Source organism: Chaetodon trifascialis, chromosome 4 (genome assembly GCF_039877785.1).
Source record: "Chaetodon trifascialis isolate fChaTrf1 chromosome 4, fChaTrf1.hap1, whole genome shotgun sequence".
Lineage (NCBI taxonomy): Eukaryota > Metazoa > Chordata > Actinopteri > Chaetodontiformes > Chaetodontidae > Chaetodon > Chaetodon trifascialis.
Genome location: NC_092059.1, coordinates 8,350,779 through 8,365,969, shown reverse-complemented (window position 1 = coordinate 8,365,969; position 15,191 = coordinate 8,350,779). Strand labels below are relative to the sequence as shown.

The following is a 15,191-nucleotide window of genomic DNA, read 5'->3' as shown; positions in this document are numbered from 1 at the left end:
GAAAGATTGTGCAACTGTATAGCAAGATGCTCAGCTTGTGTGTTTGTGTTTGGGTCTGATTGTATTGTTTGTGCTGCCTTTGTATCTCCTTTGAACTGTAGCCTCTCAGAAGTCAAGATTAGTGCCTTACTCTACATGAAATATCACAGAATTTTGTTAGATATTCTGTAAAAGCCAAAGCACTTACGTAAAGGCAATTTCGTATCAATTGGCGACACCAGGAGCTAACAGTTTTGGCTTTTGTCAAAGAAAAAAATATGTTTGTGCTTCTGATTCAGAGACAGAGGAGAGCGAAAGCAAGAGGAGTGAGTGCCACAATGTCTGTGAATCAGATTTGTGTGAAGCGTTGCCATTTATCTGCTTTCGGACATGCTTCTGTGTAAGCTACAGTCGACTGATCACCTTTTATTATTGAATGTTATATATTATTAATACTCGAGAGAAAGCGTGGCTTTTGTGAATTTTCAAGGACTGTCATAAACATGAAATGTTTTATTTCCCCATTCTTCATTCATTAATTTGAGTGTGGCTGCCAGCAGCTGCAGGAGTGGTAGTCTAGCTTGCTGCTTTGGTATACACAGCTATTTTCTCTCTCCCTTTTCACACTTGTGGCTATGACTTATTTAGAGTTCATTGAAGGAATACATAACATTACTGGCAAGGCTGTCTGTATAAGTAGGGCAAGAGACTCTGACACTACTGAGAGACTGTAGGATGTCTGCCACGAGTCAGTGGAATAATTCATTGTAATATCAGAATCTGTTTTTAGGGTCTGGGAGCAGAGTGCTTCTGTGCTTCGACGGAGGTGTAATTTATGCATTAAGTTGTCTCATCAACCAAATTAGAAGTCTAAACAAATCCATAAATTCTGGCATTTGCCAGCTGTGTCAAATGTACAAAAGCGTAAAAGGTAGAAAGGTTAATGTCCCCATTCCTTCCAAAATGAGAGCAGTTGCCTGTTGATGGCTAGACTACCTCCAAATTACACACACTGCATTAACATAAAGCTCCAATAGTAGCTTACTCGATGAAAAACCCTGCCTGATCTTGAGGTGTGTGACATTAATCTTTTATTCAAATGATCAGTATAACCTTTGCAACATAAGAAATCTTGTTTGTGACAGCAAGTCGAAGTACAAGAGGCTCAGAGGTTAAGGGTGTTACTCAGAAAACAATGAGACATCCATTTGATCAACAGATGCAAAGCATTTAAGCTTGATGGTGCATAAGCCGTTTGCCAGATGGTTCAGCTGATTAGAGCATGTATCCTTACAATGATGCATGATGATGCTTTTTGAAAATAATGTTCACCAGGTGCCGCTCCCTGAGCACTGCAGAAGAAATAAAAGTTAAACAAAACAAGGGAGAGAGAGGCAGAGCTGGAGTAACAGGAAGAGAGAGACGGGTAGATAAAGAGGGTGAGGGAGAAGGGGAAGGGGGAAATGGAGAGAGATTTGGATTCTGCACAACACATAGTGTCAAGGAGGCTTTGTTAGGATGTGAGAAGTGTGTAATCAAAGTCCCTCTAATGTTCTGTTGCATGGTGCTGCTCTACACTGAAGATGTACACGCACAAGTACATATTACACAAACTATACTGCAGATGCTCCACAGCCAGAGACCACCCACTCACAAGCAGGCTGGATGTGCCACAACACCCCCGCTGGATTCGAGCATGGTTACACCATTAGTGCAGAGCACTTCCATGGTGACAAACACCATGAAACTAATGAGCTGTTTGACAGAGTGATCTTTCTCAATATGTGCACCTGTCCTCGAAGATGCACACATACATGATATACAGATATGTAATATTTAATGGCTTCTACTAAAAACAGATGCTAAGGGCAGGTAATGATAGAAGTTAACTTACCAAAAACAAAGTAACAAAAAAACCACAGCACAGCATCAGTACTGAATTCACAGATTTACTGCTATGAGTGTCGCGTCGCATCCAAACTATTTGTAACAAAACCTTGTTCAGTAGTCTGTTCAGAGGTCGATGAAACAGCTGGAGACAGAAATACTTGTGTGTCTTATTTGATGGTGTGACCTCTCCATCTCAAACTGTAAAAATGCATTCGCTGTAGTTGCTTTCTTTAAGACTTTACTCTTCCCGAGATTACTTTTACAATCATTTTATTTTCAGGGGCAAACAGTTGCACAAAGGGACATTATCCCTCTGATACAAATTTTTCCCCTTTCAGCTTAAATCAGGCTTATTGCATCAGGATCATAACAAACGCCCAGAGCGGAGTGAACAGCTCTGTGGCAGCAAAAGGTATCCATGTTCCTGGTGCATGCGAGAACAGCCGCTGCTACTGGCAGGACCAAATCTGTTTCGTGTAAGCAGAACTGAGCACGAGCAGCAGAGCTTCACACGCTGCCCAGCTCGTATGCTCAGGGATCTGATGTCCGGCCCATGGTCAATGGGTTGTATGTACATTAGCCTCAAGAGCAGTACAAACAGCACCAGAGGCCTCGTTGTTTGTGCTCATTATATTGCCCCATGATGTATTTAATACTGATGGGTCCAGTTTCACAAGATAAATCACAAAACTTTATTTCTTAATTAATTATTGTGCTGGTGTTGAGTGGTACAAGGCCTTTGTTGGGGGGTCCAGTGTATGGTGTGCATCTCATACAAGACCTTAACAGCAGGGAAAACACTGTAGATTGCAGCTTGACTTTTTATATTCACTTTAGTTGCAACCCTCCTCACATCTCCCATTTTCCGGCCTGCCCTGATGGAGATGATGATTAGTTGTTTGGAGCTTGACAGTTTGCTATTCACTGTTACTCCCAGAAGGCTGAGCACTTCAGTAGACGCTGGCTGGTAATCACTAAAGTTTAGTTCTAGCTTTGATTGAATGTTTCTCAAGAACATTATAGACTTTGTGGTTAATAAGTTTTTATCTTTTCACTTCAGCCTTCAGTCAGACGCATTACGTGACTGTACAGTCACGTAATGCGTGACGTCATCAGCACACATGACGTCACGCATCAGCACACAAGCGGATTCTCACAAACATTAACAAGTGTAGATTATAAACAAGACAACACTAGATTTAACTGATTACTTGACGCAGCAATTCTACTTAACTCATGCAGAAATCCCTCAGTACAGGACTGCACATCATTGGTCTGTGTAATGATGGCAACAAGTGTTCAATTAAAAGTTAAAATCCCTGAAAACCTGACTTCAGATCTTTAGTGTATCCCTATAACATTAAATATTCATGACTAAATAAGGAAACCCAAAGTAAAGTGCAATTTATAGTGTTATTTATTAACTTAAAGATTAAATGTAAAATGCCTTTTAAACCCTTTTAGAGCAGATCACCTATTTAACAATTTGTTCCAAGAAAATATTGAAAAATATATACATATTTTGTATTCTTATGTCAAAATCCAATCATGTTTTCTTCCTATACACAAAATTAAATGTGTGCTTGCTATGCAACAACAACACTGAACCCAGCTCATGTTCCCTGTTAGTGGTTAAACAATCCAACGTTTGGCAAATTCAGCTTCATAATGATAGGAAGAGCCTATTGATCCTTATTGAAGGATCAATAAGTGACATCGCTGTGCTTGGCCACCACAAGCCAGTTATCTCTGTGAATGAACCAATCAATTTCAGCTAATAATATCATGACATCCACCCATCAATCAATCTCCAGCTTTTAATGATGCAAAGCTAAGATTCATTATTCAATTTCTGTTAGCTTGTTAGCATCAGCAGGGTGTGTCTTTGGGTGTTTGCCACCTCAAACTTTGTTCCATTTCGCCCAAATATTGTGGTTACAGGCCTGTTGGCTAGAATTTATTCCCTTTTAGGAAAGTGATATCTGTGACAGCTCCAGGTTATGCACTAGGCATTTTACAGTGCATGCTTCAGCAGCTACATGGAGCATGCGATGGGCTCTCGCTCTCTGATGGATACTGCTATCCCCTCGATGTACCGCAGGAACTAACCTTCCACCGGCTGCAGTTTGAGGAGTATGTCTGCCTGCTCCAGCATCGAGGGTGATGAAGGTGTTGAATAGAGGCTCACATCCAACTCTGAATCACTTTAACTCCCCATGTTTGTTGTGACACACCCACTTCACAGCGTTCAAATCATGTTTCACACAAAAATACGTCATTTCATATGGATTTAAGAGTTTAACAGTAAAAAGCTAATCTACTCAGTCAGGACTGTGTAGGTGTGGTTGATCCGATTTGGATGACAGTGGCCTGGCAACCCACCAACTGTCGTCAGGTTCTGATGGCAGCAGATTGTGTGTTCACGTAGGAGTCCGTCACACGTAGTAAGAAGCTGATTGGGAAAATATGTTTCAGGGTCTTCGAGGGGAAGGACCCTATCCTACACTATTTGTAAGAATCACACATTATGTAAGAAGAGGCCGCGCCTCAATCACATTTAAAAATATATATTCATATGCAGTTAAATATGTATGAGACAATGAAACATTCATTTGGAAGTGCATGTACATTTTATTTGCATCGCATATTAATTTGCTGTCTAAGGGCAGTATTCAAAGGCGCACAGTTTTTCTTGGTATACCAACTGGCTTGTGAAAAAGGTGCCCTTCCCATATTCAGATTTATTATTCACACTTTAAGGACCAGACAGACATTCCCTCTTTGAGTCTAAATTCATCACATTTTAAATCAGTTAGATGAAAGCATCTGTTTTGAGTGCTTATTGCTCGCTCCAGCGAAAGGCAGTCCTTGTGCTGGTAATGACTGCACTCTCCAGTATGGGTATAGCGTTCCTCGTTGATTTGAATGTATAATTAGCATAATAAATACTTCTGTCGAATGTGAAGACTTCTTTCGTGGAGCAATCATCGCAAGGAGCAAATCAACAGTTTTCCCCTCTTAGAAGCAGCCTGCAAGAATATGAATGTGAATTCTGCCTCCATAACATAAATATACTCTATATGACATACACATATACATACTGTTTAGCAGTGCAGACTGCTTTCTCGCAGTAATAAGAGTGGAGAAGTGATAGTTAAGAGCTAGCTGTATAGAATATGTAATCTGCTCTCCCGTAGCTCTGCATTCACCCATGCCAGAGTGGGGAACAACATGTCATTATTACAGGCCAATACACGCAGCACACACTGACAGCCACATGTATATCGCCATTCTTGTGTGTGCATTGTAAACAGGCTATGAATACAATTTCCCACAATGAAAGAACTGTATGTCCACTGAGGTATAAAATGAAAATGTCTTGTTATTTTCTCGTTCAGGATAGTAGGAAATATTTCCCAGTTTCAGCCGAGGAGAACGTTCTCAGGGTCTGGATATTGGACCATTGTGACAGTGAGGATGGGGTGACGACTAGGCTGCATGAATGGCTTTCTCATGCTGTCATTGTTTTATTGGTGTAGCTTATTGTCTTTTCCTTATATCATAACCTCATGTTTTGATTCAGTACACTTGTAACCCAGCCACTGTCGTATTTTTTTTTTAGCGTCCAGTTTAGCTTAGTTATTGTGTATAAATGTTTCAGAGCTTCGCCTCACTACAATATCACTGCTACTTTATTGCACTTATGATTCTTATGCTTATTCCATGCTGTGACATTTCCAGCATGATAACCTGACTGGACTTGGTGGCCCCAATCTGTTACCCCTGTCATGTGTTCTCCTTTACAACAGACTTTATGTCCAACTGCTGACCCTAGAGCTTATGTAATTGCGTTTAAGGGGTCCACACTACCACCTACTACTACAGCTGCGACTCCTACTATCACTACAACTGCTACACACACATAGAGGCGCGCTCCCACAGCACTGCTAAGCCTTGGAAAATGAATTTGCCTGATGATGGAGAGGGTGCATTATCTGGCGGTACAGTAGAGTGCGTGTGGCCCGAGCAGACTAGCTGTCTCTAGCCCTCAGAATAGGAGCGGCAGTCTCCTGGGTCCTGGTAGGAGAATGGGCTGAAGCTGCAGTCTAATTCATCACAGCTCCGCAGGAAACAAGCAATCGTGGGGAGGCTTCAAAAAAAAAAAAAAGAAAAAAAGAAAAGAAACCAGTGTAAAAGACACAACAGCTCTCACCGGACCTGGGCAATTCCCCTGGTCACTGCAGTTGCCTGCCTGACTGTCAGCCTCCTCATGACTTAAATGCTGAGGCAGGGAGAGGAGGGTGAGATGGAAAGGAGAGGAGACGAAAAATTGTACATAAAAGAGAAGAAAAGGAATTCCTTATGGATATGTAGATGATATTACTCAGTGGTGGGAGGTTTCAGGGTGTGATGTACAGCATATTTACAGTGGCATTAGCATAAATCTCAGCGCATGCTATGTGTGCACTGGATGTGATTGTTTACCCTATCTGGACCACCTCTCACAGGAGGTTCTTTACTCAGGCACCAGATTGTGGGGATATGGCACGCTGGAGGGTTTCCGTGACAACCTGGGCTTTCTGTCCAATCAGGGCGAGGGTTTCCAGATTGAGAGGTGGTCCTCAGGGGAGCTGTACTTCAACGAGCTTGGATGCTTTGCCACGGAGCAGCCCTTTTAGAGAGACCATCACACAGTGAGAATCTGCTCAAAATGGGTACTTTGATGTTCCCGGCATAATTGGAAACACTTTTCAAAGGAGGGTCCTTTTAAAATGCATTGAATGAGAGAGGACAGGGACCATCCAATTTCAATTCCACTCATGAACCATCCTGCAACTGCCTTTCAGGCGTGTACCATATATGTTACGACCCACCCATTTGTCAAACTGCCAACTGTTGTTATTTTGTCTTTTTTATGATGTATAAAAGTAAGAGGCATCTCTGTTTTTGGTACCTGCTCGTTCAAGCAAATCTCCCTCTGTAATCTCCTTCTATTCAGTCCAGATCTTTTTCCTTTTTTTCCTTTCTCTCTCTCAGAAGTTGCATAGTGGTTTCATCATCTTGAGCTGTAGGAGCCAGCAGGGTATCGCACAAACACTACGGACAGGCTCATTTTTCACAGGTTGACTTCCCAGCTATCCTGCAGGATGTGTCACGACAACCAGCGGATATGTGACAGACTCACGTCTCGCCCGTGTCCTTGCATTAGAGAGGAGATGCAGTGTAGCCCGCGGTCACGAGCTTTGTGTGTTTTTGCGAGTGTGTATGTGTGTGTGTGTACATCTGCTTGAGCTGGGGTTTATGCGTGAGTGTTTACTCTTTGTGCACAGCGGGAAAGCATGTCTACGTGTACACTTACCTACGTCGTTCTGTAATATCATGCAGAGCTCTGTAGATAGAGGCCTTGTGGTCCAGTAACAGTAAACCTTTTTTCCCAGCAGGCCTCAGTTCTCCACCAGCCAACATCACCACCTCCGCCGTGCCCAGCATCGTCACGCCCATCGTCAACGGATTCACCGGCATCCCTCATCAGCCCAACGGACACCCTGCTGTGGAGACTGTGTACACCAACGGCCTGCCGCCCTACTCCACCCAGAGCCCCACCGCTGCTGACACCCTCCAGCAAGCCTTCACCGGAGTACAGCAATACACAGGTGTGAGACGAAAGTGCTTTGTTTACTATGCTGTATTCCTGAGCTTTTACAGTCTGCCGTAAACACTGAATGTGCTGCAGCTATGGGACAATTACTGCAAAGTAATTACTGTACAAGTGTGAGGCTGTATGTATTCAGAGAGTGTAGGACAGAGCCTCAGAACATAGCATCAGAGAGCCTTTGATTACACATGTTAGGCTTCTGTGATCGACCTTAAGCATCCTTGACACCGTCCTCCATGGGATCCCTGTTTTTACACTCCTCTCTCTCTTTCTATCGCACTCCTCTCTCACTCCTCCTCTCTACCTCTCTACAGCGATCTACCCAGCCACCACGCTGACTCCCATTGGCCAGACACTGCCCCAACCACCCCAGGTCATCCAGCAGCAGCAGCAGCAGAGAGAAGGTGAGGGTGAGAGAACATTATTACTTTTACACTTCACACATCTCATCCCGTGTAATAGACACATAAAGGAGACAAGCACGAGGGACCGTTATTACTTTAGCACTGTACACATCTCATTCTGTGTAATAGATGAAGAGAGTGGAACGGCTGAGAGAATGCATTTCACATCTCATCGTAGGTAATAGATATAAAGCATGAGGATGATAGAACAGTGTTAATAAGACTATGTTATACTGTACATCTTAAAAATTGGTTGCATATATATAGTCTATGAATGCCCGTGCTTTTTTTCCCGAGCAATAATTAAAGCTTGTATCATAAAACCCTTAGCTGTGAGAATAGTGGCACTGCTACACGGATGGAAATATTATAATTAATGGAAATGTAGGAAGTAGGATTACAGGATAAATACAGGAAGATTAAGTAACTCACAGCGTGATGGTTTCCACTCACACCTGCTGCAGTAATTCAGTCAGGTTGCACTGAAGTTGTGTAATTTGCAGGTAATTAGTAACAGCAGTTCTTTTGGTATTGCCTATGTCTTAAATGATCAGTTTTATAAATAAGTGTGTCAGACAGTAAGTGTGAAAGTATGATTGAAGCGACATATGAAGCAGTCAAACCCTCAGCTTTCAGCGTCACATATACATGATGGGTTCGGTACAATATTTTTCAAATAGAACAGGGAGCAGAGGGCTGCTGCCGGAGGAGCACGACTTCCACCAGCAATATCTAAACATAGAGGAGCAAATGATCCACCCCGCCGACCTGCCAGACCCTGAAGCCACTGCTGGGCCAGGGGAGAGCAGGAGAATTGGACAAATTGACGTATATTTCTTGTTTTTTAAGGCGAGGTGGGGTTTTCTGCAGCACATTGATCAGACTGCAGATAGTTGCTAGTTGAATAATGTGATCTGTCATCTAGAGTCGGTCTTTCATATTCACGTTTCATCTGAAAAGCTGGTTAAATGTAAATGGAAATTTTAAATACACTCTCAATATCTGCGTGGTATCAGCGAATCAAAGGCAAAACTTTTCAATTAGTTTCTGTGTGTTTAAGAAGAGTTATGTTTTATCACTGATAATGTCACAGACCGTCCTGAAAATCTATTTCCACTTATCTTGATTTAGTTGACATGAAAGACTGCATAGATCAAAATGACAAATTCACAGCTGTCAAACTCTCCCTCTGTCTGTCTGTCTGTCTGTCTGTCTGTCTGTCTGTCTGTCTCTCTCTCTCTCTCTCTCTCTCTCTCTCTCTCTCTCTCTCTTTCTCTCTCTTTCTCTCTCTCTCTTTCTCCCTCCCTGTCTCTCTCTCTTGTCTCTCTGTTTCCCTCTCCCTCTCTCTCTCCCTCTGTCTCACTCTGTCTGTCTCTCTGTCTCTCTCTGTCTGCCTCGCCCTCCCTCCCTACCTGTCTGTCTCTCTCCCTCTGTCTGTCTGTCTCTCCCTCTCTGTCTCCCTCTGTCTCTTTCTGTCTCTCTCTCTCTCTCTCTCTCTCTCTCTCCCTCCCTCCCTCTCCCTCTCCTCTCTCTATCTCTCTCTCTCTCTGTCTCTCCCTCCCTGTCTCTCTCTCTCTCTCTCTCTCTCTCTCTCTCTCTCTCTCTCTCTCTCTCTCTCTCTCTCTCTCTGTCTCTCCCTCCCTGTCTCTCTCTCGTCTCTCTCTCTCTGTCTCCCTGTCTCTATCTCTTGTCTCTCTCTCTCTGTCTCCCTGTCTCTATCTCTTGTCTCTCTCTCTCTGTCTCCCTGTCTCTCTCTCTCAGGTCCGGAGGGTTGTAACCTGTTCATCTACCACCTGCCGCAGGAGTTTGGAGACAATGAACTCATGCAGATGTTTCTGCCCTTCGGCACCGTCATCTCCTCTAAAGTCTTCATGGACCGGGCGACCAACCAGAGCAAGTGCTTCGGTGAGTTACTCGCTGCCGCTCACACACGGCCATCAGGCCCACGACACAAAGCACATTGTGTAAAAATATTACATTTTCTGTACATTTTTACTGACTTCTTAGATAACGCTTTAGAAATGACTGTGTTCGTAATCCTTGGCAGTCTGAATGCACAGGGCTCCACAATGACTCTAATATGTAAAGAAAACTGACCTCACTGCCTGTTTAAATGGGTGCATTCAAGGGAAATGTATAATGGATGTTTTCAGGAGTCTTGCAGAAAGCAAAATTTGTTCTCGCCGTCTGATCTCTTGTAGTTTTTTCCGAACACCCAGACATTTGTGGGTGTCGCGTAAAAACTCACAGCTAAGGCGAGAAGCCTCAGTGTAAGTTTCATTTTCACAATAATGGAAGTTTTTATTTTCATCCTGCACACCGAACAGTAGATACTTGTTAACAAACATTTGTCTAGGTGCTGTAGATTTTGATGATGTTCGACAGCAGCCGGGCAGAGAGGGTTGAATCATGTTACCTCTGACCGACTGACCTGAATTTGCATCTTGATGACTGTTGTGTTCTGGCATGAGTGCATTAGAAAAAAAGGTGCTGAATACACCGTAGCCAAACTCGCCATGATGCAGTCGATCAGAGCCCGTGTCCTTGTTTCTGTTTGGCAGCTGTGTGACCTGAAAACCTCGAGGTGCTGTATCAGCATCCACATCACCGTTCCGTAACCCCAATATCTGTCAATACCCTCACTGCTGGGGCTGATTCACACGCCTCCCATCCCATTTAGCTCCGTCAGCCTACACACACCAACAAGCCCCAGGGCTTATACAAACTTTGAGGAGGCAGGCGGGGATGGCGGCAGGCGGGCGGGGGGTTGGAGGAAGGCAAAGGACAATTATGGATCAGCATTTGTTTTCACTTCAGGGAACTGCAGAACCCTGGGCAAAATTGATCGCCAGTCCTGTTTCCCTTGGGGGACTTAATAACATATAAATTCATGAAAGAAGAGCTATTTGCAGTATTGACGTATACACTATGCATTTACAACATAATGTTAGGCCTGGGGAAGGAGGGAGCACACTGGTGTAATTAATCTAGAAAGGAGAAAGAGGGGATAAACTTAGATTGATGGTGTGCAAAAAAAACACGGAACAGAGAAAGCAGACTTGCAATGTGTGACAGGACTGAGGGGAGAGCTCGCAGCTCCAAGCCTGCATCTCGTCTCCATCTCATCTCCGCTCCCAGCCCGAATGTGTTAACCTGATGGTGGGTTAGGAGGTCACCTCCTTTCCCTGCCTCCGTACTTTCCTCAGACTCGCATTCAGCCCTCCTCCACGCTGCCCGGCCTTCGCCCTAATGGGCCATCCCAGAGCCGAGCAGGCCAGGCAGACATCTCTCCCAGGTGGCTGTGGACGTGGAGAGGCTCCTGCTGTTTTTCACGGGTCATCGACTGTTCCTAATGACACCACAGACACAGGGGAGCGCATCAAGCAGAGACACACTCCACTGCAGTTTCTGGTCACTGGATCCTCAAGGCTTTATTTTTACACATGATGAAAACAGGATGTTCAGCATAGATTTGAGGAGGGGTGTTATCTTGGGGAAATGCACTGAGGGGTTTCTGTGTCTGCGGCAGACTTGTCTCCTCATGATGAACTATGTTTGCTCTTGTTTTGCTCGAACTACTTTGCACGGTGACTTGTGCTCATTCATTTTCGTATTTTGGGACTTTCTAGGGATGCCAGAAAGCAATGTTGAAGGGGGTACCATAAAGTTAAAAACAGGAAATATTTACAGGGATGACCCGATCGTGAGACTGATTATCAAAGGCCTGGAAGATCAGATTGATCTTCACGATACCAGCAGTGGTGGAAAGTAACTGCATTAACTCAAGTACTCTACTTAAGTACAGTTTTGAGGTACTTATTTTTGTAAATAAAAAGATGGGTCACACTTTATATTAAAGTACACATTCACTCCTAAGTAGTTACTTATTAGCATGAATATTAGGAACATACCAGCTCTTTATTAGTCATTATAAAGCACTTAATAGCTTATTTTGGGGGTTATTGTTCATAAGATATTAGTTCATGTGCATAAACTTACTATCAATAAGCAGTAATAAGGAGGTTATTGAGTGAAGACTCTTCATGATCTAGTCATTGTTGAATATGGTTATGCAGAATAAGACATTAATAAGTGTTTTATTGTGACGAGTAAAGAGCCATTATGTCACTAATACTCATGCTAATTAGCAACTAGTTAATGGTGAATACGTGTGCTTTAATATAAAGTGTGACCCATCTGCATCCGTCTTCACCTTCAAAACTCTGGATATGTCTTACCCTCTTACATGCCTCCGTGAAGGATCACAAACAGTTTGATATTACATCTCTTCCAGACAAAAACTGTCAACCACGAGACAACATCACGAAAGTGATGCCTTATGACAGTTACACCCCCACACTTGTTGCATCTGGAGTGTTGCCACGGTTGATGAGAAGTTGTGCAACAAGAAGCAGCTGGTTCTAACACACTGGTGTACGCTGCAGACATATTACACTCTCAGTCTAAAGTTTTGTTTAAAAACAACTTTATAGCAGGCTGTCACAGCCACTGAGCATTTGGTCGGCAGCCCAAAGGTGCTACCTGTCTCAACAGCGCCATCTAGGCTCCTTCAGGAGGGAAACAGGCTGCGACCATCAAGCAGTGAGATGTTTGTGTGTATCTCTCACCTTTTCTTTTCCAGCAGCTTTTTCCTCACTGAGTCATTATTGAGTTGAGTCACTTGAAGTAGATATCATCTCCAAATATTGACTTCTTCCTCTTCACTCACGATTATCTTGATTCTCAGAGGGGCTAATGAACTCGTACCTTTTCGCAGGCTTCGTGAGCTTCGACAACCCTGCTAGTGCACAGGCAGCTATTCAAGCCATGAACGGCTTTCAGATTGGCATGAAGAGGTTGAAAGTCCAGCTAAAGAGACCGAAGGATGCCAGCCGCCCTTACTGACACAGCCTACCTTCAGTATTCATTGCAGCAGCACAGGTGAGCCTGCCGAAGCGCCGTCACTGGTTCAAGATTTCGATCCTGAACATTATTTCTGCTGAAGCCGAAGATTTAACTGAGGGCGTCAGCTGGTTTCGTTGATTTAAGAGCTTATGATTTTCTCATTTTTAAGTGTTAAATTTAATTTCTGATCCTTGAACGTTAAGCTAAATACGTTAATGTCTCTGGGGTTTTCATATTTGCACACGCATAGAAGCTATAGGGGTTGATTTCATATGCGGCACAGCAGGAGTATTAATTATAGGAAAATATGTCATCATCGTGATTGACAAAGATTGATTGGTGTGCCAGTGTGGGTTAGCTCTCTCCAGACCATTACACTGATATAATAGAGCCATATTGAACTATCCCAAGTTTAAAGAAATGGGTCTTTGGAATGACAGTTTAATGAGCAGTGAGATCTGAAATTGCCTCTTTCTTCTATTTTTCAGGTTTTAGAGGACACGTGAAGATATCTCGGAGGAGTTAAACTTTTTTTCTTTGAAAGCAAAATATGTTTTAAAAAAATCAACACATAAGGAATTTTTGAAGACATATCAGCATTTACTTATGAAGATATAGGTTACGGCAGAAAAAGAAGATGCGAAGGAGGAGGAGGAGGAGGAGGCGCTTCACCGGGGGACTTAACAGTAACAGATGGCACAGTGCAAGAAAGACGAGAGGAAAAAAACACTGAAAAAAGATGTGATGAGACTGAACAACAGAACTTTTTTCTTGTTGAGACTTGAATTGTTAATTAAGCAACAAACTAACAAACAAAAAAGCAGCAACAACAAATAGATTTCTATATACATATTATATACACATATATATAAGGAAAGAGGCGCTTGTGGCTTTTACTGTACTGGACAAATGAGGGTTAAAACTTGAAGATCAAGAAACACAGTGGAAAAAAAGAAGCTATTCTATCGTCCACTGACAGACTTTCTTTCTCTTTCCCTCTTTCTCTTATTCTCTCACCGTCTCTCTCAGCAAGCGCAGAACTATGACTCTTGGAGGTCACTGAGGTTTCCATTAGAACAGTAGAACTGCAAATCTTTCACCCCTAAGGGACCAAAGGACCAAACATTTTTATTGTTCTGAACAGTAATATATAGTATTAATGATACTAATACTACAAACTACTACTAATAATATTACAAGTTAAACTTAAGAAGAAATACTAGCTTCAGGTTGAAAAAAAAGAGGAAAGGGGTTTTGGTTTCTTTTCCTTTTACATTTATAGCTCCTGGGTTTGAGGATATTAAAACAAAACAGAAAAAATGTATAAAAAAAAAATAAAGCTATACTAATTTAGTGGCGTAGAATATGTGGGTTAGGCATTGATTCGGGCATGTTCAGATACGTTCTTTTGTCGCTCATTGCTTCATCGCAGCATTTCATCTCGGAGGTGTGATCGGCCGGCGTCGTTGCGTCGGTAGAAGGAGAAAACAGTCTCGCGGTGCCAAAAGTGACACGTTAACAGCCTGTCCGACCAAACGCTGCTGATCTGCGGCGTGTTTAGCCGTGTAATGCTGTCTCCTGTTCTTGTCAGCACGTCAGAAATTCCGTAATTGAGGCAAGAGTAATTCCGTGTCATCATTAAAGCCTTGATATTACAGATAATCTGACCATAAAGCACTGTGGTAAAAGTGCCACCCGGCTGAGCTGGATACGCAGCAGTAAAACAGCGCGGCATCTGTAACTGCTTAATAAAATATACAAATGAGCCTGACAGCAGTTGTAAAAATGTCCATCGGCGTGTCACAGTGGTCCCTGCCGGGTCGTGCCCTCTCCCGTTGCCAAGCTCCTCCAGCTGCTCTCAGCAGGCGAGAGCAAGACTCCCCTCCTCTCTCTCTCTCTCTCCCCCCACCCCCCCCCCTCACCTCCAAGTGCCAGCATATCTCGCTCTTAATAGGGACCATCAGTTCACGGGGGCCGAGAGCTAACCCACAGCATAATTAGGATAATGATAATATTGATCAGATGGGGAGCAGCGCCGCGGGGCAAGAGATGCACAATCAATTACACATTGGCATTTTGAATGAATTGACTGAGTGACAGTCTATTTTTCTCTCGGTGGTTGGATGGGAGTCTTTTCACCCCCTCACTTACTGTCCACAGTCTCAGAGGGGGGGACTCCAGATCCGACTGAGGCAGCATCTCCTGCGGGACACCTGGAAGGCACTTCAAACTACGTCACGGAGAAACAAAAAAGTTCAGAGGGCCGCGACAGCATCTGTATATATCGTTTCAAGTAGATTGTACGAGTTCTTCAGTGAAGAGCAGCTGTATATTTTTTCTCCAAAGGGTATAATAGC

The 15,191-nt window shown here is 43.3% G+C and overlaps 1 protein-coding gene across 17 annotated transcripts in view; it reads left to right on the top strand.

Annotated features, from left to right (window-relative positions):
* Positions 1-14,136, top strand: part of celf5a (cugbp, Elav-like family member 5a) — a 185,627-nt gene extending 171,491 nt beyond the window's left edge. For 6 of the 17 annotated variants that reach the window (XM_070960264.1, XM_070960263.1, XM_070960276.1 and 3 more), the window contains exons 8-12: positions 7,308-7,523; positions 7,840-7,929; positions 9,691-9,834; positions 12,707-12,870; positions 13,323-14,136. In XM_070960264.1, the coding sequence (XP_070816365.1) occupies positions 7,308-7,523; positions 7,840-7,929; positions 9,691-9,834; positions 12,707-12,834 (578 nt within the window). In that variant the 3' untranslated portion in view covers positions 12,835-12,870; positions 13,323-14,136. Of the gene's footprint in view, positions 1-7,307; positions 7,524-7,839; positions 7,936-9,690; positions 9,835-12,706; positions 12,871-13,322 lie in introns of all 17 variants that reach the window. The other 11 variants (XM_070960265.1, XM_070960277.1, XM_070960269.1 and 8 more) reach the window with 3 other exon arrangements.
* Positions 14,137-15,191: the final 1,055 nt, after the last annotated feature.